At 40.0% G+C, this 21,763-nt stretch overlaps 1 protein-coding gene across 3 annotated transcripts in view; it reads right to left on the bottom strand.

Annotated features, from left to right (window-relative positions):
- The window catches only part of SLC39A12 (solute carrier family 39 (zinc transporter), member 12), a 72,620-nt gene that overhangs the window by 16,027 nt on the left and 34,830 nt on the right, over nt 1–21,763 (bottom strand). The window contains exons 8-12 of one of the 3 annotated variants that reach the window (XM_006759918.2): nt 18,056–18,208; nt 16,143–16,253; nt 13,129–13,195; nt 9,101–9,259; nt 7,028–7,215 (exon numbers count right to left, since the gene is read on the bottom strand). In XM_006759918.2, coding sequence (XP_006759981.1) covers nt 7,028–7,215; nt 9,101–9,259; nt 13,129–13,195; nt 16,143–16,253; nt 18,056–18,208 — 678 coding nt within the window. The remainder of the gene's footprint in view (nt 1–7,027; nt 7,216–9,100; nt 9,260–13,128; nt 13,196–16,142; nt 16,254–18,055; nt 18,209–21,763) is intronic. The other 2 variants (XM_015561459.1, XM_006759917.2) reach the window with 2 other exon arrangements.

Raw genomic sequence — 21,763 nt, 5'->3', positions numbered from 1 at the left:
CCAGGCTGAGGACCCCCTTCCCCCCAAGTGCACAAATTTTTGTGCACCGGGCCTCTAGTCCTATATAATAAAAGGCTAATATGCAAATTGTCCCCACAGTCAGGAGTTCAAACAACTGGGAGTTAGACATGCACTTACCACCAGTGGGCGGTGCAGAACATGGCAGACATTGGCGATGTGGTGCTGGCAGCAGGCAGCAGTGGAGGTGCTGCCGACCCCAATGGGCCCCAATGAGAGTGGGACCGGCAGGATGGTGGAGCAGGTGAGTGTGTGGCTCCAGGCCAAGGCAGGTGCAAAGAGAGGCCAGATGCTCAGAACAAGCAGCCAGCAGCCTATAGGGACTCTACCTGTGCACAAATTTCGTGCACTGGGCCTCTAGTATATAATAATCCTAAATAGTCATGCATCTAATAACAGAAATTCAATCACATAAACAAAATTGATAGAACTAAGAACAAAATAGGCAAACCCATGAATATAGGTTTATATCCTATACTAGTGGCCCAGTGCACAAAATTCATGCACGGAGCAGGAGGTGTTGTGTGCTCACCCCCAACTGCCCTCCCCTGCTGGCCTGTTCACCCCCACCTTCCCTCTCCACTGGCCTGCTCATCCCCAACTGCCCCCCTGCTAGCCTGCTCACTCCAAACTCCCCCCACCGCTGTCCTGATCACCTCCAACTGACCCCCACTGACAGCCTGCTTGCCCCCAACTGGCCTGGTCTGCTTACCCCCAACAGCCCCACCCCCCACCAGCCTGATCACCCACAACTGTCCTCCCCTCTTGGCCTCTAACCGCCTCTACCTCGGCCCCGCCACCATGGCTTTGTCCAGAAGAACTTCCGGAAGGTCTCCTGGAAGGTCTCCCAGCCTAATTAGCATATTACCCTTTTATTAGTATAGATAGAGGCCTGGTGAATGGGTGGGAGCTGGCTGGTTTGTCCTGAAGGGTGTCCCGGATCAGGGTGGGGGTTCCCTTGGGATGTGGGGTGGCCAGGGCGAGGGGTCTGTGGTGGTTTGCAGGCCAGCCACGCCCCCATGGGGTAAGAGTCCCTGCTGGGGGAGGGGGGGCAGCCTGGGTGAGGGGCTGAGGGCTGTTTGCCGGCTGGCCCCGGTAACTCACGCTCCCAGCCCCTCCTTTTTTTCCTTTTCTTTTTTCAGCACCTCCTTGAGTGCAGGAAAGCAGGTATCTGGGATTTATTTATCTTCTATAATAGAAACTTTGTAGCCTTGAGCAGAGGCCAGGCTGGCCAGGGAGGGTGGGAAGCTTGGCCTCCTCCATTGCCAGGGGCAGCCCAAGCCTCCTGCTCACTTTAGCTCCGTGGCTGCTGCTATCTTGGTTGGGTTAATTTGCATACTTGCTCCTGATGGGCTGGTGGGCGTGGCTTGTGGGTGTAGTGGAGTGACACCAATTTGCATGTTTCTCTTTTATTAGTGTAGATAATAAAGAGCTAATATGCTCATTAGACTGAACAATAGAACCATCCAGATGACCTTCCAAATGACCATCCAGACGACCCTCCAGATGAAGCCAGGGCTGCGAGGGTTGGCTGGGGCTGCAAGGGCTGGCCGAGGCAGCCAGGGCTGCATGACCAAGCCCTTGCATGAGTTTCATGCATCAGGTCTCTAGTTTTAACATAACTTCCTCAATAATTACCAGAACAAGTGGAGAAAAAAAAAAGATACAGAATTTGAATACAACTATCAACATTCACAGAACCCTACACCCAACAACTGCTGTACTCATGTACTTTTCACATGCACAAGGAGCCACTGACCAGGATAGATCATATGCTGGGCCATAAAACAAATCTCAAAACTTTAAAAAACTAAATATGTATTCTCTGACTATGATGGAATTAAAGTCGATATCTACAAGATATTTAGAAAAGTCCCAAATATTGAGAAATTAAGCAACCCACTTCCATATAACATATGGCTCAAAAAATTACCTGGGAAATTTTAAAACATTTAAAAATAGTATTGAAAACACAACATATTAAAATACCAGGATTCAGCTGAAGTCATGCTAGAGGAAAATTTATAACTTTAAATGCTTAGATTAGTAAAGAAAACAAGATTTAAAATTAATGACATATCATTCTACCACATAAAGCAAGAAAATAAACAGAAAAATACAAAGTGAGTAGAAGGAAGGAAATAAGAGATAAGAGCAGAAATAATAGAGAAAATCATGAAAGAATGGTAGCTAATCACTGTCCGTTTTTCTACTTAGGGAATTTGTGCTTCCTGGTCACGCAAACATTAGCACTGTCAGATCACCTTTATCTTGAAGAGAATACACTAGAGTATATTTTCACTGAACTCGAAGATATTACTACCACCTGGTTCTTTGAGGTCCTTATATCACTGAAACAAACAATAGTTCAATATTGGAAGGAGTAGCCGTCACTGGTTACCTTGAGAGTAGGGGTTATTGTTACCCAATGGAGTAAACAAGGAACATAGCCAGGAACCCGGGATTCCTTGAAGCATCTCTTGGTGCTTCCATGCCTATTGACAATGGTAAACACCCAACTACAGGAAACATGACCTGACAAGGTCAAAGCAGATCTCTCAGGTGAAGCCTGGGCTGCCCTCTGAGGGAAGAAATCTAGGTCAGCCAAAGTGTTGCCTGAAGATGAGGAGGATCAAGACTGGGTGCTGGAGCAGAAGGCTGATGAATATCAAATATGGCCTCAAGACCCGAAGTGTTTGGAGCTTGTTTCACTAACCATTTTATATTAAGCCTTTGTGGAGTTTTGGCTGGCTACCATCGTGAAGGGACTTTGCCATATATGTGACTTAGAAGTAAATGAGAACATGAGCATATTTGAGTGGTGGAAGGGGTCAACTGTTAATGGACATCACTCGTGCTATTCTATATTCTCTCAGCACCATCTCTCTCTCTAGCCACACTTGCAGAGACCAGTTACAATAAAGTGTTGATCTGTTTTGCATAGAGCCTTGCTTCAGGCCCATACTGAATTCCCCTGTCTCCTGCCCTGGGCTTCTCTGATGTGATGGCATGGCACTGCCACAGAACTCCCTGGGCACTCAGGCATGTATAACCTGAGAGGGGGGCGATCATGTTTGTGGTGCCAGCTTTGAACAATGGGGACAGGAGTTCCTTCAGAAGGTCCTATGATGTTATGGATCCCCCAGAGTAGTGGTCAATTTAATAAAAACACATTGTTTTATTGACTTTTCATCCTTCTCTGTTTTACTTGATCTGCCCTTTAGCCCTGCTCCCTGGGATCACCTTTCAAATGAACTGCCTTCACTAAAGTCTTTGTCTCAGCCTCTGCTTAGAGAAAACTCGGTCTAGGACATGGGTGGGCAAACATGGCACGCCAGTAACATTTGCTGGCACCCTCTCTTATAATCTTCCATTTACAATTTTTTTCTTAATATCGACTTTTTTATTTTTCAGATAAATTCAGTGTAGGTGCATCTTAGATAAATAAATAATTTTACATAACAAGTTATCTTAAAGACCATAGACATGGATTGATGAGAGAGGGGAAGAGCAATTTGTATGCCTCTGCCTTGTCATAAAGTTTTCTGTCAGACTATCAGTGTACATGTATACAGTAAAAAATAAATGTATTTTTCATCATCATATACTGTGTTTTTGTTGCTCGAATGAATTTTATTATTTCTTCAAGGTTCTTCACATACGTACACCTTAAGAGATAGCAAGTAGGCATAGCATGTTCTCAAAAAATTAGGGTTGGCATGCAGAAGAATTTTGAGTCAGAGATTTTGCTGGTTTTGGCACGCACTCACAAAAAGGCTACCCACCCCTGGTCTAGGACATGGATCTTCTTAACAGGGAATGTGTTTCCTCTGGCCACCCAGAGCTACATGCATCCTTCATTTTCTTTAGAAACCATTCTATGCAACTAGAAGTGAGTGTGCTTGGATGGGGCAACACCACTTGGAAGAATTCAGGCTGGCAGGTTTCCGGAAGACCTTCTATCTTCTTGACTTCATTGCTAACAGCCCCATTTTTGTCCCTAGTTCTTTTTCTTTTAGGACTTTGAAACAACACACCCAGTTTCTTTAAACAAACAAGGAAAGCAAAAATCTAGCTAATCTTTCCTCATTAACCCTGCTGGTAAATTTCCAGGGTTTAGTAAATAACCTGTATGTGGAAGTATTCCCCCTTACCCTTCAGTTGTTGTCATTTATTTTCTTTGCTATTTACAGAGTCGTGAAACCTTGTTTTCTTTGCTTTAAATGCAAAAGACTGTTTTCTTTGGCACAGCCCCAGAGTACAGCAACGGTTAAATTTGCTGCTATGTGAAAGAGCCGGATTTGTTTAGAAGTTACGCAAAAGGCCGTGAGAGCAGGCGGCCTGGATGATAGGAAGTAACCCCAGGAAGCTCAGGGTATTTTATTTCCTGTCCTCTGTGCCAGCCCGCTGGTTTTTCCTGGGCCAATAGTAATTTGAAGTAAGGTCAAGATTTATTCTCGTTGGAATCTCATAGGATATCAGGCACATTGCTTTCTTACAAGCAATTTCTTACCCTTACAAAATCAGAAGAAACATTGAGGAGAAAATGACATATGTAGCGCAGGGTTCTACGTGACAAATGGCTCTTGACAAGCTTCTCAGATCAATCTTGGGAGAGTGGTCTCCCTAACAAAGAAAATGAATTGACTGCATACACACACATCCATCATACTTGAAGACAGTGTAAACAAAATAATAATACAATAAAAAATAAACGTCAAAGGAATACAGCAATTGCTCCCAACTGATTCCTAAAGAGAAAAGAAATTAGGAATCTGGAAATCAGGAGGCTCAAGAGTGAATGTGAGGACTGATATAGAGACATTGTAAACAAAAGGTTACCTCTCAACATTCAATGATGAGTGACAGCTGTGCTTTTGAAATGCCAAAGGTTAAGAAATACAGGGTTCTCAAACTGGAAAGGTCAAAGGATCATGGGTTGGAGGTTGGGGTTCAGAAAAGGGTGAGGGGTAGAATTTGCCCCAATTTGAGCTATCTTCACTATCAAGATTAGGAACTTTCCTGAGTATTATAAATAACATGTGAGAATATGTCTAAACATGGAATTGCGCTTTTGAGTTTCCTCATCTATTTGAATCTTAGGAGAATTAAGGAAAACAACTGGAAAGTCAAAGGCATTTCCCACAGAATTGAAAATGGTGGTCTTCACGTGAAGAGTTCTCATTGAACTTTATTTCCAGCACTGTTACTCTGATGCTCTCAGCATGGGGTCCTGCCTTCTAGGTTTTTTTCTTTATGGAACATTTCTCTTTATTTACTTCCAGGACAGCACCTGGCTTCTGCCACATCATTAGTGCATCCCAATGGTCCTGTTCCATATATTATCTTCACAATAGTTTATTTCACTTTTCTGCTTGAGGATATGTAATCACGTATTTCATTTTCACTCAGATTGGTGATCTATTGTTTCTCAGTGTTAAATATTTCTTTTGATAATTTATAACATTTTTATTTACCTTATTCTAACTTATGAAAAAGGATCATCATTGTGACTTTCATCTTAAGATATTTAAGTTGTAAGTAAATTTACTAGAAAGTGACCTTAGAAAAGATTGGTTTATCTGATGAAGACCAGAATTTAGAAGGCAAAAACAAAATTAAACCTCTTAGGTTTAATTTTTATAAGATTATAGGGGATGAAAAGTGATGGCTAAGTTACCATTGGTGTCAGCAAGGATACCGTTAGGAAATATATGTTGCAATTTTAGAGGCCTGATACTATAACAGCCTTTCTTATTTCACCACATGATAACCCTCTGGCAATTAAAAGTTAAAGATAAAATCATTATTTTTAAAAGTAAAGTTGGTTCATTAAGTTAAACAGCTATTTGATGCAATAACAAACTTAGTTGAACTATTTCCCAATATATTAAAAAACTAGAGGCCCAATTCACAAAATTCATGCACGGGGCAACCTGGCCTGCACCCTCTCCAATCTGGAACCCCTCGGGGGATTTCTGACCGCCTGTTTAAACCCAATCTCGCAGGGATCAGGCATAAACTGGCAGTTGGACATCCCTCTCACAATCTGGGAATACTAGCTCTTAACTGTTTGCCTGCCTGCCAGCGTGATCGCCCCTTAACTGCTCCTCCGCAAGCCTGATCGCCCCCAACTGCCTTCTCCTGCTGGCCAGATGGCCCACAACTGCCCTCCCCTGCCAGCCAGATTGCCCATAGCTGCCCTCCCCTGCCGCAACCCGCCTCCTCCACCAGGACTTGCCTCCTCTGCACGAGGCGGCGGAGACCCCCGGACTGGCCTCCTCGCACCACGCAGAGCCGCAGGACCTCCAGGCCTCACGGTGTGGAGTGGCCACCGGGCCTGCCTCCGCTGTGTGCACAGCCATCTGTGGTGGCCATCTTGTGACGATGTTGCACAAGAGCGTGACACCACCTAGGCTTTTATTATATGGGATACCTGCCTGTTTAATTGAATTTTTCATTTTTTTAGCTGGAAGTATAGACATCAAATACAGAGGCAAAGCCAGGAGAATCAACTGATGAGCACTTTTTTGACAATTATAAAGGTTTCATTCATTCCACTTTAGTTCACTAAAAGAATGTCAATATTTTCTGTGTCTCAACTTGTTTCTTTCTGCTTTAACTTACTTTCTTGGATTGCAGAGAATATTTCTTTAGTCTTTTATGTATTCTTCTCATTCTTCCCCTCTATTCTTTCATTTTATTGTTTTTTTTCCTCTGTTTTACATTTTCTTTTCTTTTTTTTAATATATTTTATTGATTTTTTACAGAGAGGAAGGGAGAGGGATAGAGAGTTAGAAACATCGATGAGAGAGAAACATCGATCAGCTGCCTCCTGCACACTCCCCACTGGGGATGTGCCCGCAACCAAGGTACATGCCCTTGACCGGAATCCAACCTGGGACCCCTCAGTCCGCAGGCTGATGCTCTATCCACTGAGCCAAACTGGTTAGGGCGATGTTTTACATTTTCAATGTTTAGAAAAACAAGGAAAAGCCACAAAGCTTACCATTTCCACCAAGGACAAGTATAAGAACATCCCAGCAGTAACTGTCAGGATCCAATTTTGAACACAAGGATCAGTTGATACTGAGAGGCCAACGTACAGTCCTATGAAGGCAGTTAGAGCACTTATCAAATTCATCAGGATGGCAATTTTAATAGGAAGCCCAGAGCTTAGGAGCACAGCAAAGTCTCCTAAATTTTAAGGGAAAAAAAAGAAAATATAATGATCGATTCACGGATGATGGCTTTGGCAGAGTAATGTGCTATTAGGTTGTTTCAAGTGTCAGCAACTGGGATCAATTTTATAAGTTAAGTTGAATGATCAGTTAAGGAACCATTTTCCTATATCTCTCTAGGATTCATAGCTAACACATTACACAATTAGGAAGTTACATTTCAAGAGTTGTATTCCTTTTACTGCTCCCGAAGATAGTGTAGTGGGAACTGTGACATACTCTTTAGTTTCTAATGTCCCGCTGTCCTGTGGCATTTTCAGCTTAGATAAAGGCAAAATAAAGCAAAAGGAAGGAACTCTTGCCTTTCGTGACAGCATGGATGGATGTGGAGGTTATAACGCTAAGCAAAATAAGCCAGTCAGAGAGAGAGAGAGAGAAACACCATATGATCTCACTTATATGTGGAATCTAATGAACAAAATAAACTGACAAACAAAATAGAAACAGGGGCATGGAAATAAGGAACAGAATGACAGCTGTCAAAAGGGAAGTGGGTGGATCAGAGAGGATAAAACAGGTGAAGCCAATAGCCAAAGAACATATATATAAAAATTTAAAAAATAAAAATCAATAAATAAAGCTCTGGCTGGCCCAGGGTTTCTAAATCTTTTTGCTTGGAAACTTGACAAGCAAAATCACAAGGTAGTAAACACGATGTGGGCTTTCATCATTTACTTATGTCAGAACTGCTTGGGGAAAAGAGAAAAACACTTCATACGAGATTTTAAAATCGTTGCCAAAGTTGATCAGGAAAACAAATTTTTTTATTTGGAAAATGTTTCAAAGCCTTGATGATTTGAAAAACATCGCATTCTCCCTTTTCCTCCGAGAGAAGAATGGCCTATTAATCTGAGAGCCTCTACTTCTTCGCTTTCAGTCTTCAGGATTGAGACGAAGCTGAAACTCAGGGAAGACAGCCAAGGGACTGAGTTTTCTAGTTCCATTGTATAATTGGTCCAATGTATAATTGGTCTTAAAACATCTTTGCTGGCCTGTCACCCATTGCCACTCTCCCCTGTGGTTTTATTATAGTAGGTTTAAGCAGGACCATAGAATAGGTCCACCCAGACCAGGCACATTTCAAATGGATTCAAGAAGGGCATAAACTGCTTCAAGAAGCTTGGGTCAGTAGTGAGTTGACAATAGGTCTTCAAACAATAGCCATTAAGCACAGAGAACAGGGTTGGCCCAAGGGGGGCAATGTAGGTCTGAAAATGGGAGCAGAAAGAATGACAGCCGGAGTCCTCTTTCTAAGGTACATGTGTGCCTGGAGCCAGCCTCCCCCCTTTCTGGGTCTGTCTCATTAATGTATATTCTAGCTCATCTTGGTTCTTGGGAGGCAGGATTTGAATTTCAGGGCTATTAAGATTATCCAGAAAAAGAGTCTTATGCGCATCTGTTACCATACGCCTGTCATATCAATTTTACAGTTGGCTTTAGATGTCTTGTATAAATCCGGTTGATGAAACCATCGTTTGGCTTTCATTTAAATATTTTGTCTCATTGGCCCGTTTGCTGACATCATGGGTAAAGTTCCCCAGTTGATGTTTTCCCACAGTTACTATGCAAATTTTAAAGTTCTTTAAAGGGAAGTTTCTCTGAATGACTTTCTCCCACATAGAATTCTCCAGAATCCAGAGTCACTTCTGGCCCTGGGAAACATAGAGTCCAATTAAATTTTATCCCAAGGTACAGGATTTTTTTTCTAGCTCTTTTCTGCTTTTTAAATAAATTCTGAAAGAAAAATATTCATCTTTTCATCATATTTTATAAAAGGAAGCCTAGGAAACGATCACTAGAAATCTGTTATGACGTTCTCAACCAGCAGGAAACAGACTTACCCATTTCATGTGGAATCTCATGACACAAGATAGCAATTGTCGTGGTTATTCCAGACTCTGAAGAAGACGAGAAGGCTGCTCCTATCACGAGGCCATCTGCAAAATTATGCAGGCAGTCCCCCACCAGTATCATTATTGCTAACGAGCTCATGGGTTTGCCTAAAATGTCCAATAAAGGTGTGAGAAGCATTAAAACAGCGTTATTTAATTCATGGAATCCATCCAACACAGCTAACTTTCCCATCCACTTGTGACATTCTTAAATTGCATCAGATTCGGTAACCCCATTTTGTCTCAGTTTTTGAAATAAGTCAGGACTGAAGATGCAAATGTGTTAGCCGATATACTGTCACTTTTTTAAATGGCTCTATTTTTTAATGAGATAAATTGTGCACTGGCACTTACTATTCTATCACCTTGTCCAGCTGTGCCAAAATTAAAATATTTTTATAACCTCCCAAAATACCAGCAATGACCTTGCCATGTGTGTCCTTTGTAAAGCATTTTAAGATAACTTAAGAACCTCCCTGCGGAATGTCATTAAAATGAAGTCTTTTTCCAAAACGGTCCCCTCTGAGTCAGACTGTCCCTAGTGGCAACCTGCAGGAGTGCCCTTTCTGCCAGGGTGTGACCACTGTTTCCCTGTCTGGTGGTTGTCAATCACCCTGACAAAGTGTCTCATCCACTGGCCATGGGTGACCTCGGTGGAACCACTTCCAACTCTGCTGATGCCACAGTTGGCTCTGGAACAACTACTTAATGTTCTTATCCCTCTGAAATGTCAGTGCGAGGCCAGCTAGACATTGAACAAAATATGGAGACGCTGTTTTCATGGGATTCTATTGCATAAGATACACGATCTGATCGGTGAAGAGTCAATGAGCTAATGTAGATGATAATGGGTTTAGTTATGGAATAATTTGGATCATAACTGGGTTCAAGTTTTTAACACAGAGAGTTTCTGTTTTCAAAAACCTAAGAATGTATGTCAGCATAACAATTAATGGAGTTGCAAAAGGTATTTCAGAGATAACATTCTGACAGTAAATGACCGAGGCAGACCATTTGATGAGAAAAGCCATTAAGATCAAGTGTCTTTGTCTAAAACTTCATTAATTACTCACCTGCCCTCCATTGGGTGACAGGTGTGAGTAGTAGCTACTGTTGCTGTTAGAACTGAACACAGCATTCTAATCATTGTACACTCAATAAAAAAAGGAAGAGGGTGCCTCCTGATTTCTGTTACATGGTCTAAGACCACAGGGGGACTCTGATACGATATGGTTTGCTCTTTTTTGGGGGAGGATATAACCTGACTCATTACATGTCCCACATTGGGAAATAAGTAACTTCAGTCAAGTGACCAGAAGATATAGCCCAGACTGTAAGCCAGGAGATAACTGTTTTTGACTGTGTTGCAAAGATTTCCCATGGATTTTGCTTCTAACAATCATGCTTTATTTAGAACTATCACTGTGAGACTGACTTATATCCTCCTTGTAGTTTACTAATTCATTTTATTTTTTATTAAAAATAAGAAGATACCAGGCAACAGTCATAAAAACACAGACTACCAGTACATCTCAAATTATTGAATTCTGGGAGTTCTTGTTGGCTTTGCCTGGAAACTCTCAGAATCTAATAATACTTACCAGGTCCTGAGCTATTCCTGCTACTTTTCAGAAATAAAGCTCTTCTTTGTGAAACCATACTAAAATGAAATAATTTAAAATAATACATTGGACAACATTGCAGCATGCAAATAAGTTGTAATTCCCACATGTCTACATGTAGGTAGTATTGCTATTAATAGCGTATGTTCAAAGTGGAAAATTTTTACCCAGTTTATATTCTACTAAGAAACAGCATGGCTTGTTTTTGTTTTCTGTTATTTTATTATCTCTGATTATAGGTTTCTAAATAACAAATCATGGACATGTAATAAGCCACAGGACAAGTTACAATTTTGCATGTAAGCCAGAGGAATATGTTGGCATATTGTTAAGATAATTGAAACATTATTCAGCAGACGGTAAACCAAGCATTCACTGGTGATTTAATGTACTCATTACAGAATTATCAATAATATTTACCTTTCCTTATGTACCTGGCAGTCATATTGGGTTACATGTTTCTGACTTGCCAGAGATTTTCCATGGTAGAACATGGGCTGGACCTTGTATCATTTTGCTTTCTGTTTATTTAAATCAAACTGTGGGTAGGATTTTCACATCCTGTCTTTGGAAACACAAGCTGAACTCTACCAGTGAGGTAATATGAAATAAGTAATCAAATATTTGAAGCTAATTCAATATGTCCCTGGCAAAAGGGCAGTTGAATAATTGAATTTGTTTTTTTTTTTTTCACTTTTCATTCTGTATGCCAAGCTTGGTATCTGAAGTGGATGGATATGAGGCCTATAAGATATTTTAATAGGACCACTGTTACTTCCTGACCTCGCATCTGTTCTCTGCTTCTAATTTGACATCCTTCTTGCCTCTTGCTTCCTTTCAAAAACAAAAACAAAGAAATGTCTATGGTCAGGTATTCTAAAATATCTCCTAGAAATGAAGATTTACAAGGAAAAAATTTCCCAACAATGTCCTGAAAGCAGAATTGGACACATCCTGTAATTATATATTTTGAATCAAATAAATAAATTACAGGAATATATCTGACACGTTTAGAATGGTGATCCATCCCAACCACACTGCAAACTATAACTAAAGACCATTCTTACTTTAATTATCTCATGCATCAGTGTCTGAAGCATGGCACGTTCTTAAATGAATGAAAATGTAAGAAGACGCAGAGGCACATGCATTAATAAATGATCACAGAGAAGTTGTTGGTACATTAGCATTTCCTCAGTGCCTCCATGCTGGAGCTTACTAGCTATGTAATCTTGGGCACTGACTTAGCCTCTCTAACAATTGGTTGCTTCACTTGTATAATTTGGATAATAATTATTCTTATTTTATTAAACTGTTAGGAGGGTTAAATGAGATAACTCATGCCTAGTTTTTAGCACTGTGCTTGGCATATAATAATTGTTCAATAAATGGCAACTATTTTTATTATTGGGAAACTAACTTATTATAGTAGAATGGGAATAACTAATCATAACTTAGCATTGATCATGTTTAATATTAAAACACTAAGAAGAGTGTGTCATAAAAAGGTAACATAACTGAGAAAACTGGGACAAAGATTCAGGAGCAACTGATAAAAACTAAAACAGACCAAAGCATTCTAAGAATTATTCACAAACATAAGCAAAAGGAAATATACTTCTATCCAAAATTGGTAAATTATATTCAGAAAAGGATTGGTTGAAAATTACATCAACAAATAAGTTGTAGAATAAGATGTGAATATTAAGGTATCACTGATTTGAACTCCACCAGCTTAAATGACAATATCACAAATGAGATAGGCATTTATGATCAATTTTCAGTAGACAGTGATAGAAGACAAAAAAAGCAACAATGCCTTCATACTTCACAGGAAATGAAAGGCTTAATCATCATGTAACTATGATTTTAAAGGAGCTCTGATAAGCACATATGTACTTACACTAATTGAAGTTTTTAGAAGATCAGTCTTAAGCAATTGGGAGAAACAGCATTTTTTAAAGAATGGAGTAAAGTTGATATTAATGTTTGGTATGTTTCACAGACTGATGGGAATAAGCCTATTAAAAATTCTATTGCAAAATTTTAATAATGAAATACATAACAAATTTTTGACATTTATTTCAAAGCAGACATAACCTTTATCGATGACATTTTCTACATTTAATGTTTAGCTTTTATGAGTTAGTACTGACATTTTCTTTTGTGCATATATCAGTAGTTTGTGTATTGTGGGATAGTATTGTTTCTTTTCCCTTTTTTTTTTATTTTTCCCCATTACCATTTATCTCCCCCATACCCTCTCCCAGCTCCACCCACCCCTCCTCCCCCACAGTCACCACACTCTTGTCTGTGTCCATAGGTCTTCCTCTTTTCTTCTCTGTGAGTACTCACATTTTCTGTTGGAGGCTGTCATACTGCCTATAGGAATTTCAGCTGCCTGGGATTCCTCTGGGCCTTTCTATTTTAAATGAAAAAATAAATGATAAAAGATAAGCAATGGTCATCTTTTTTGTTGAAAAAATGAAGCATCTGAAGAGTTTATGTTGATTTTTAAAGGATAGTTGAATACTCTAGAGCAGTGGTTCTCAACCTTCTGGCCCTTTAAATACAGTTCCTCATGTTGTGACCCAACCATAAAATTATTTTCGTTGCTACTTCATAACTGTAATGTTGCTACTGTTATGAATCGTAATGTAAATATCTGATATGCAGGATGGTCTTAGGCGACCCCTGTGAAAGAGTCATTCAACTGCCAAAGGGGTCGCGACCCACAGGTTGAGAACCGCTGCTCTAGAGCATATTAGAACTTCTAAATTTCACAGACACACCTAGAAGGTACGGCTGGGAATCTGAAGGCATTTGCATCATCTGCCTTTAGGTGCAAGTAGCCCTCAGGGAGAGCAGAGCCCTCCATGGAGTGCCAGAAGCTACCAAGACCGTCTGTAACACAGACTCCTGAATGATGGAGCCTTTATGAAACTTAAAGTTGTAAAAAAAAAAAAAAGATTCTTAATTCTTGACCTAATTTAGCTCTTCTCCTGATTGTAGATCTGAAATTCATCTTTTGATCTTTAAGCAGATTGTGTATTGTGGGTGGAGAAGTAACCCATGCCAACACATACTTCATTTCCTTCATCGTGCCATAATATTCTGATTTTCTTGCTTTACCAGTCAGTAAGAGAATCTTGGCAATTAAGAAGAAATATTAAGAGAATGAGAAAAGACAAATATAATCATTTTGTAAAGTTTTCTCATCCTTTGATATGCTGGGGAAGTGAGATTTTGAAATGGACGTCTATGAGTTAGGATTACGTGATTTTATTTCTGAGACTGACTCATGGTTCAGTTCCTTGGAAAGTCACTTTTCCTCCCTCCACCTCAGATTTTTATTTTATTATATGAAAAGAATAATTTTTACCTGCTTTTAAATATGTTATTTTGAAAGCACATTTATATAATTCCATCATCCAAAATTGTGGAGACTTTGAGACAAATTTAATGTGAGACATAGCATCTTTTTTTTAAAACGTAAAACAAGAAGTAAACTTAAAGTTCACATGTTAAATAATAGCAGGTATTCAAAAAATGTAATGATAGGAAGTTTCTTTGAAAAGGATGCCGAGAAGAAGACCCAAAGGATATAGGTTAAAGGAGGTAGACAGAACTCTTGCCTGAAATTGGTGTATCTAGAATGATCCCCCCACCCCAAATGTATTTGTTTGTTTTTTTATATTATACTAGAGGCCCAGTGCACAAAAATTTGTGCACTTGAGGGGTCCCTCAGCCTGGCCTGAGCCCTCTCGCAGTCTGGGACCCCTTGGGGAATGTCCACCTGCCAGCTTAGGCCTGCTCCTTGGGGGATTGGGCCTAAGCTGGCAGTCAGACATCCCTCTGGCAGCCCAGGAGCCATCAGACATTAATCAGACATCCTTAGGGGCAGGAGAGGCTCCCACCACTGCTGCTGCACTGGCCAGCCATGAGCCAGCTTCCATGTGAGTGGCGCTCCCCCTGTGGAAGTGCACTGACCACCAGGGGGCAGCTCCTGCGTTGAGCGTCTGCCCCCTGCTGGTCAGTGTACATCATAGCGACTGGTCATTCTGCCATTAGGGTCAATTTGCATATTACCCTTTTATTATATAGGATTAAGGCCTGAATATAATCAAAAGTCACTATGGTTCCATTAAAAGTCAGGAGTTCAAATATTTATTTCAGGATATTTTTCTCCAAAAAGCTATATAATATCATACTCTGTAAAGGAATTTAGAAGCAAACATCCATAATTCCTCATTGATTGGAAAGGATTGTAAATTCCCCTCCTGCCTGAAAAATAAGAAACTGAACCAAATAGTTCTTAAAGTTCATATTATTTCTATTTGTTTAGCTTTGATCTTGCAGCTTAAATAATAAAAGGAATGGTGAATATATTATTAATGAACCAGCATATTCAAATACAGCCAAACTCTTTAAGTTAGCATCAGAGATCCTCCTATACACATCTTGGGGTTCTGGACCCTTCAATCAAATGTAAGAAATGGAGTCTACATTTAGAGTGATTTTTAAACTAATCTCAGCCTAAAGTTATCTTCTTTCCAACCACATGTGAAATAAACACAACAGGGCTTTTAAAATCAATTTTAAAGGAACTGTTTTGTTCCTATCTTTGAATTAGCTCTAGATCTGCAATCTACTGCCTGACTTCCGTTTTGCTGTGTTACTGCCTCAGGAATAGCTTACTTGTCTCTACTCGGTTAGGAATCTATCCTTGAACTGTAAACCCCTTCCCCAGGGCCATGGTTATAGGAGGCAAGTTTTCTGTCTCTTACATATTACTTTCATATTTTGCCTGTTTCTTTACTTGTACTTTGAGAATTAGAATGGGAATACTGTTTTGAAGCTGATTGGATGTTGTGTTTTGAGAATTCATATGGACAATTTTGTTATGGAAAATACAATGCAACAGAAGGCACTTACTGAGACATCTCATTGGGCAGACATCCACATTGTGAAATGAACACCTAGATGCACTAATTCCTCATTTAACACTTATTTACATCCACCTAGCCATGGCTAGGGATGACTCAGAATGCAAAACTAAGTCAAGGTCAACTGGTTTATGAAAACTTATAAACCAAATCATTAAGTTGCTGTATATTCTATCAATCTAATCCATACTTGTTTCAAACTGGTGCAGATAGCAAAGATTTGAATCTCTGGAACATGTTTTTTACACTTTAAAACAGCTTTCAGGCGCTTGGCAAAGTTTTCCAAATTATTTATCATGGTCAAGAATATAGGAAAGTCAAGAGTGGATTCTTTATCCATCCTACTGATTTTCTATCTAATAATCAAGAAATAGAGGAAAGAAGGTAATCAAACTAGTATTACAATTCAGATCGGTAACCTACCAACGGGATAGTTGAAGCAGACTTGCCTCTGCCTGACTGGTCACTTACTTCAGAGTTGAGTGCAAGGTGGTGGGAATGTCCCACGTGCCCGTTAACCAATGGCACGCTCTGCTGGGTAAGGATGGTTTGAAATTAGTTCTGAGGGCGAAAGAATGCAGGTGCAACCTTTGTCAATTCCATGGTTCTGTTTAACATTTTGCTTTTTGGCCAAAGTGGTGGGTGACACAAAAAGAGGAATGGGAAAATCTCACTGTGATAAATAGTTGCTAAAATGCCTCACCTTGGAAAAGAACGGGACTGCTTCATGCATATTCAGAATGCTTTAAGAATGCAATTTTAAAAGACTCAAACAGTGATGGCTTTTATAATGTCATTTTTATTTACTACAAAATTAAATTTTGATTTTTTTTTCTGATGGAGATACCAAAAGGATGATAAGAGAAACTGTATTATACCCTAAAACGACTAAATAAAAATCTCCAGATTTTAGAAGCACTTGTAGCTTCTAAAACTTGTGCATTCTTTTTATTTTACACAATATCATGAATCTTAAAATTATGTTCTTAAAACTTAAGTTCCCTGAAAAATACAATGACAATCTGAATAAATGCTACATTTTCAGATTTTATTTCACTCACTTCCATCCTGGTTAAATTTCTCATTATTGCACATCAGTCGATTCGTTGGCTTAGCAATTTAGTTTTCCGAGCCCACGAATGCTAATATATTGTGTATACGTGGTGATCTATTATTGTGGGGTTTTTTATGCTTATTAAGATTAGACCCGCTTTCATGGAAGTTAATGTCCCAAACTTCTTTAGCAGGAGATGTGACTGAAGCTTGAATTGTCCAATTGAAGTCATATCCCAGCTTGGGTTGGAGGCCAAAAAACAAACCTGCTTCATAGAACAGGAATTGTTTTTCAGGATTCTGTTAAAAATCTATTTATTATAAAAATTTTCAAATATACAGAAAAACGGAAAGAGCTGTGATGTGAACACTTACCTCTACTTCCTGGTTCTGTCAATGACACTGTGCTCGCTCTATTTTTATCACACATCTAGCCACCTAGCAACCTTTTACCCATCTACACAACCATCTTTCTTTGATACATAAAGTAGAATTTTTGAATAAACTTAGGAATGATAATAAAGAAGTGCTGATATTTTAAAAGTCTACTAAAGTTTGGCCTGAGCACAGTCAGAATTAAGAAAAATCCATAGAAGACTGCAGAGCATCCAGACTTTGTAAAGAAAACTCGCTTTATTTTAATCCGCTGGAGTCTTCCAAAAGTGTTTACCTTTTAACCATCCACCAAACAGTTCAACTATTTTCTTATTTGGTGCAAAAAAAACAAAATCATAAATTAACAACACTGTGTTTTATGTTTCATCATATATGTAGAAATTAATCAAATACAGGCCCAAATGAAAGCAATGATTCAAGCTAAAAATTTTTTAAAAAAGGATTTCTTACAAATACCATTTCTGAGCTCCTTGTTTTTAATACTTTTAAATGTCCTTAAGATACAAAATAATGGATAATTTTGTGAATTCTCAAAATTTTTGTTTGCTTGTTTGGTTTTGATTAGAAAAGTCATTCAAAACATTGATTGCTAGCTCAGCCTCTGGGCCCCTTCATTCCCAGATGTGAAATAGGCCCCTGCTTCTAACCTAGCCATGAAGGTCAGGTTGCAGATTGTAACAAGGACATCACCAAGCCAGCTACAGATGTTTCAAAGATTAGTAACCGGATTTACAGGGAAGTCAGAATGACCTGTGTATTCTGGAAATCAGAGCTTCATCCCTTACATAGACATCTTCATGAAAACATCAATTCCTTTTGAACAAGTACAATAAAAGATGGATATTATGAAGCCCAAAAGCAAAGGATATATCAAATTTAAACTGTACCTTGACATTTGGTGATACAAGAAGAATAAAACATTTTTCTATCAAGAAAAATCCATGGATGCCTCCAATTAGTCCCAACAGTTTCCAAATGTGACCTTTGCTTTCATGGAAATGCCCAGACTCTGAGGCTTCCTGCTTATGTAAACCAAGAACCTAAAAAAATAAAAATTAAAGAAAAGATAAGAGAGAGAGAGACATAAAGAAATAACTTTTGATGATTTAAATATTAATTAGTAGGTCCAGTATTGAATATATTCAACTTTCATTCTGGGGCACCCCATGACAACTCCTGAAATAATTCGAAGCCCAGTTTGCTTTTAGATGTATAAATGCTTCCACCGCAGGGTTTAATTCCCGTCAAATAAAATGTGTACAAGAGGAAAGAAGGGAGAGCTGTGAGTAATTTCTGCTTATGAACGCAATAAAGCCTAAGCTTATTTCAGCAAGTGGCCTAAATTCTCATACATTCTTAGTCCTTTCGCTGAATTGTTTTCCGGGAGTTCAGAAATATCTGCACAGCAATGCCTTGTAGCAAGTCACTGTATTTTATATCCAGAACAAATACAAAGGTCCATTTCATCTGGCCTTTACTTTCCCCACGCCCCACTGCAATTAAAGAATATTTTTAATAATTGTTCAGAGAAGTGAAAATCTGCCTGAAAGACATTTTCTGTTCAAGGCATACTATATGCCTGGCAATACTGTCAGGAACCTGAGACAGAAAGGATACAGGAAAAGCATTAGGAATTTTCCTCTAGTTGACTCATCTATTGGTTGACTCACTACATTGGTTGACCTCATAATCTCTTATGAGCTAGTAATCATTATGTATCATATTCCTTTCCCAGGAGATGGCAATTTAAGAACTAGCTCAGTGGTTTCCACATTTAGGGTGTTACTGACCATTAAAAAAGAGAAAAGCAAGATTATATATGCACATATTTTATATGTATATATTTATACGTATATGTATGCAATAGATATTTATGTGTGCAAACATATATTTACACACAAATGCATGAATGAGCATATACATCGAGTTACAAAACCAACATATGTTGGTCAACTTTTTCTTTTGGTAAAGACATTAATGGATGCCCACCTAATATTTGTAATTATGATCCTACATAATAAAGAGGTAATATGCAAATTGACCATCACATCCTCTCATAAGATGGCTGGCAGGGGAGGGCAGTTGGGGGAGACCAGGCCAGCAGGGGAGTGCAGTTGGGGGTGACCAGGCCAGCAGGGGAGGGGCTTTGGGGGTGATAGGGCTGGCAGGGAGCAGTTAGTCATCAATCAGGCTGGCAGGGGTGATCAGGCTGGCAGGGGAGCGGTTAGGAGGTGATCAGGCTGGCAGGGGAGTGGTTAGGGGTGATCAGGCTGGCAGGCAGAAGTTGTTAGGAGCAATCAGGCAGGTATACAGGTGAGGGGTTGGGAGCCAGCAGTCCCAGTTTTGTGAGAGGGATGTCTGACTGCTGGTTTAATCGGACATCCCCTGAGGGGTTCCAGATTAGAGAGGGTACAGGCTGGGCTGAGGGGCACCCCCCCCAAGTGCACGAATTTCATTCACCAGGCCTCTAGTTATTTCATAACATAGAGAATATTGTAATATCATAGAACAGGAAAGAAACACAATCCTGGAATAAAATGCACATCTTTAAGTGGAATAAATTTAGCTAAATGGCATTTTAGGGGGGTCATTTCTCTGCAGCCCTTTGAATACTTGTCATGGATCACATTCAGGAACCTCACTGATTTTTTAGCTTTCCACTACCTTTGTACTGCATCTTCCTCTTCCCAATAACTTGTCCTCATCTGGCTCCTTGAATAAAACTGCCTTCCAAAGTTCATGAAACCCAGCTAATCTTTTCAGTTCCCCTCATGCCTTGTTTCTGCAGAGCCAGTCCACAGTCCCACCCACACCAATCCACCCCTGCTGCCTGGAGCGATGTCACCCCGACCTGGGGAGACCCAGGAGGCCTTCAGATCCTTTTGCCGTTTCCCTGGATCCTGGGAGCAAACAACTCTGCAGCCACTGCAGTGACCTAGAAAAAGGCCTCGGCCACCGCCCCAAGCCAAGAAGCCCTGAAATATTTCCAGAAAATTAGATTACAGGGGAAATTAAAACTAATAATGGTTTGTTTCATTTCTCCAATGCTCAATTGGCAATTTTCAGAATGTCTAATATTATTGAGCCTCTAAGCAACAAGAGTGACCCCGTAGGAAAGTGCCAGAGGCGCGTGGAAAATTTTAAGATCTCAGACTTTCTGAGAGGATGGATCATTTGTTCATCACAAGAGATTTCAGAGGAAATGGACACCCTCATCTGAAGACCCTTCTGCCTGAACTCGTTTGCATCTCAGGTCCTAGTCCGTCCATTTCTGACAAATAAGGAGCCTTAAAACACTTCAACAGAGAGCCAACTTCCTGGTGCTGCCACTTTTCTTACAGGAAATCTGTACATTCTCCATTGGGCATGGTGGTCCAAATGAGGAGAGGTTAATGATGCTACTATTACAGAGGTACAGGCAAAGTCAAGGGTGCGGATACAGAATAATGAGACAACCAGAAACTTGCCGCCCCAGGAAACCATTAGCCCTCGGGGATGAAAAGGCAAAGGTTGGAAGTAATGTTGCTGAAGCTCAGTGGGAGGCGGAGCTGGAGGAGGCCTCCATGGGAGCTGTGGGACTGCAGGTTAACTGCTGCTTCTGCACCGGCCATTTTCAACCTTTGTTGCCTCATGGCACGTATACTACTGACCAAAATTCTGGGGCACAACAAAAAATAAGTATAATTTTGTTTCGTTCACACCAAATGGCTATTGTGTTGGCTGTTGTCATTTTCTTTATTTGACAATCTAAGGGAAAAGAGGTCGGTATCCCTGACTAAATATTGCAGCTTTTAAAAATTGCAATTTAAATTGCAATGGCACACGGGTTGGAAATCGCTGTTCTAGAGCAAGTACCAGAGCCAGGAGGGGGCAGGAAGATACACACCTGCCCTGCACTCCTCCTCCCCTCACTCCTCCTCCCCTCACTTTCTGTTGGGCCTCACATTGGCTGAACCCCACAACAATAACAGCCTGCCCTGCGAGGGGCCTGAGGAGATGCAATCTTCCCAGCACAAAAGGCAGCAGAGAAGGGCAGAGAGTGAAACCGATGAGTTTGGGGGGCACTGGGGAAAGCCAGTGCGATGCTTACAGCCCATTCCTCTTTATTTACAGGTAATTAGTAAGTGCTTACTGAATTTTTCTTAGTAGGAATCTACATCTGGTCACCTTTTTTTTTTATATATATGATTTTTTTTTAATTTTTTTTTTATTACAAAGGGTATTACATATGTGTCCATTTTTTCCCCCAGCCCTAGACAGTCCCCTAGCCTTCTTTGATTCTTGATTAAGCAAAGTACATGTCTAGTAAGCCAATTAAGATGGGAGAGTAACTTATATACAATGTATAGAGACCTCTGGGGCCAAATCATTCCTACACAATCCCCCTCCCACCACACACACACACACACACACACACACACACACACGCACATGCACACTCGCTATAATATTTATCTAAGTAATTGGTAAATTACAGGTAGTCTTGTTATTCAATACAGATGGACAGTTTCAACCAATTAGCAACAGCAACAAAAAAGTTTTCTGGAATTCTTTTCCCAGTTGCAGGTATTTCTGCTCTGGGAGCACTGGCCCCT

The sequence above is a fragment of the Myotis davidii genome, unplaced genomic scaffold, assembly GCF_000327345.1.
Source record: "Myotis davidii unplaced genomic scaffold, ASM32734v1 scaffold376, whole genome shotgun sequence".
Taxonomy (NCBI): domain Eukaryota; kingdom Metazoa; phylum Chordata; class Mammalia; order Chiroptera; family Vespertilionidae; genus Myotis; species Myotis davidii.
This window is presented reverse-complemented; position numbering and strand designations above follow the sequence as displayed.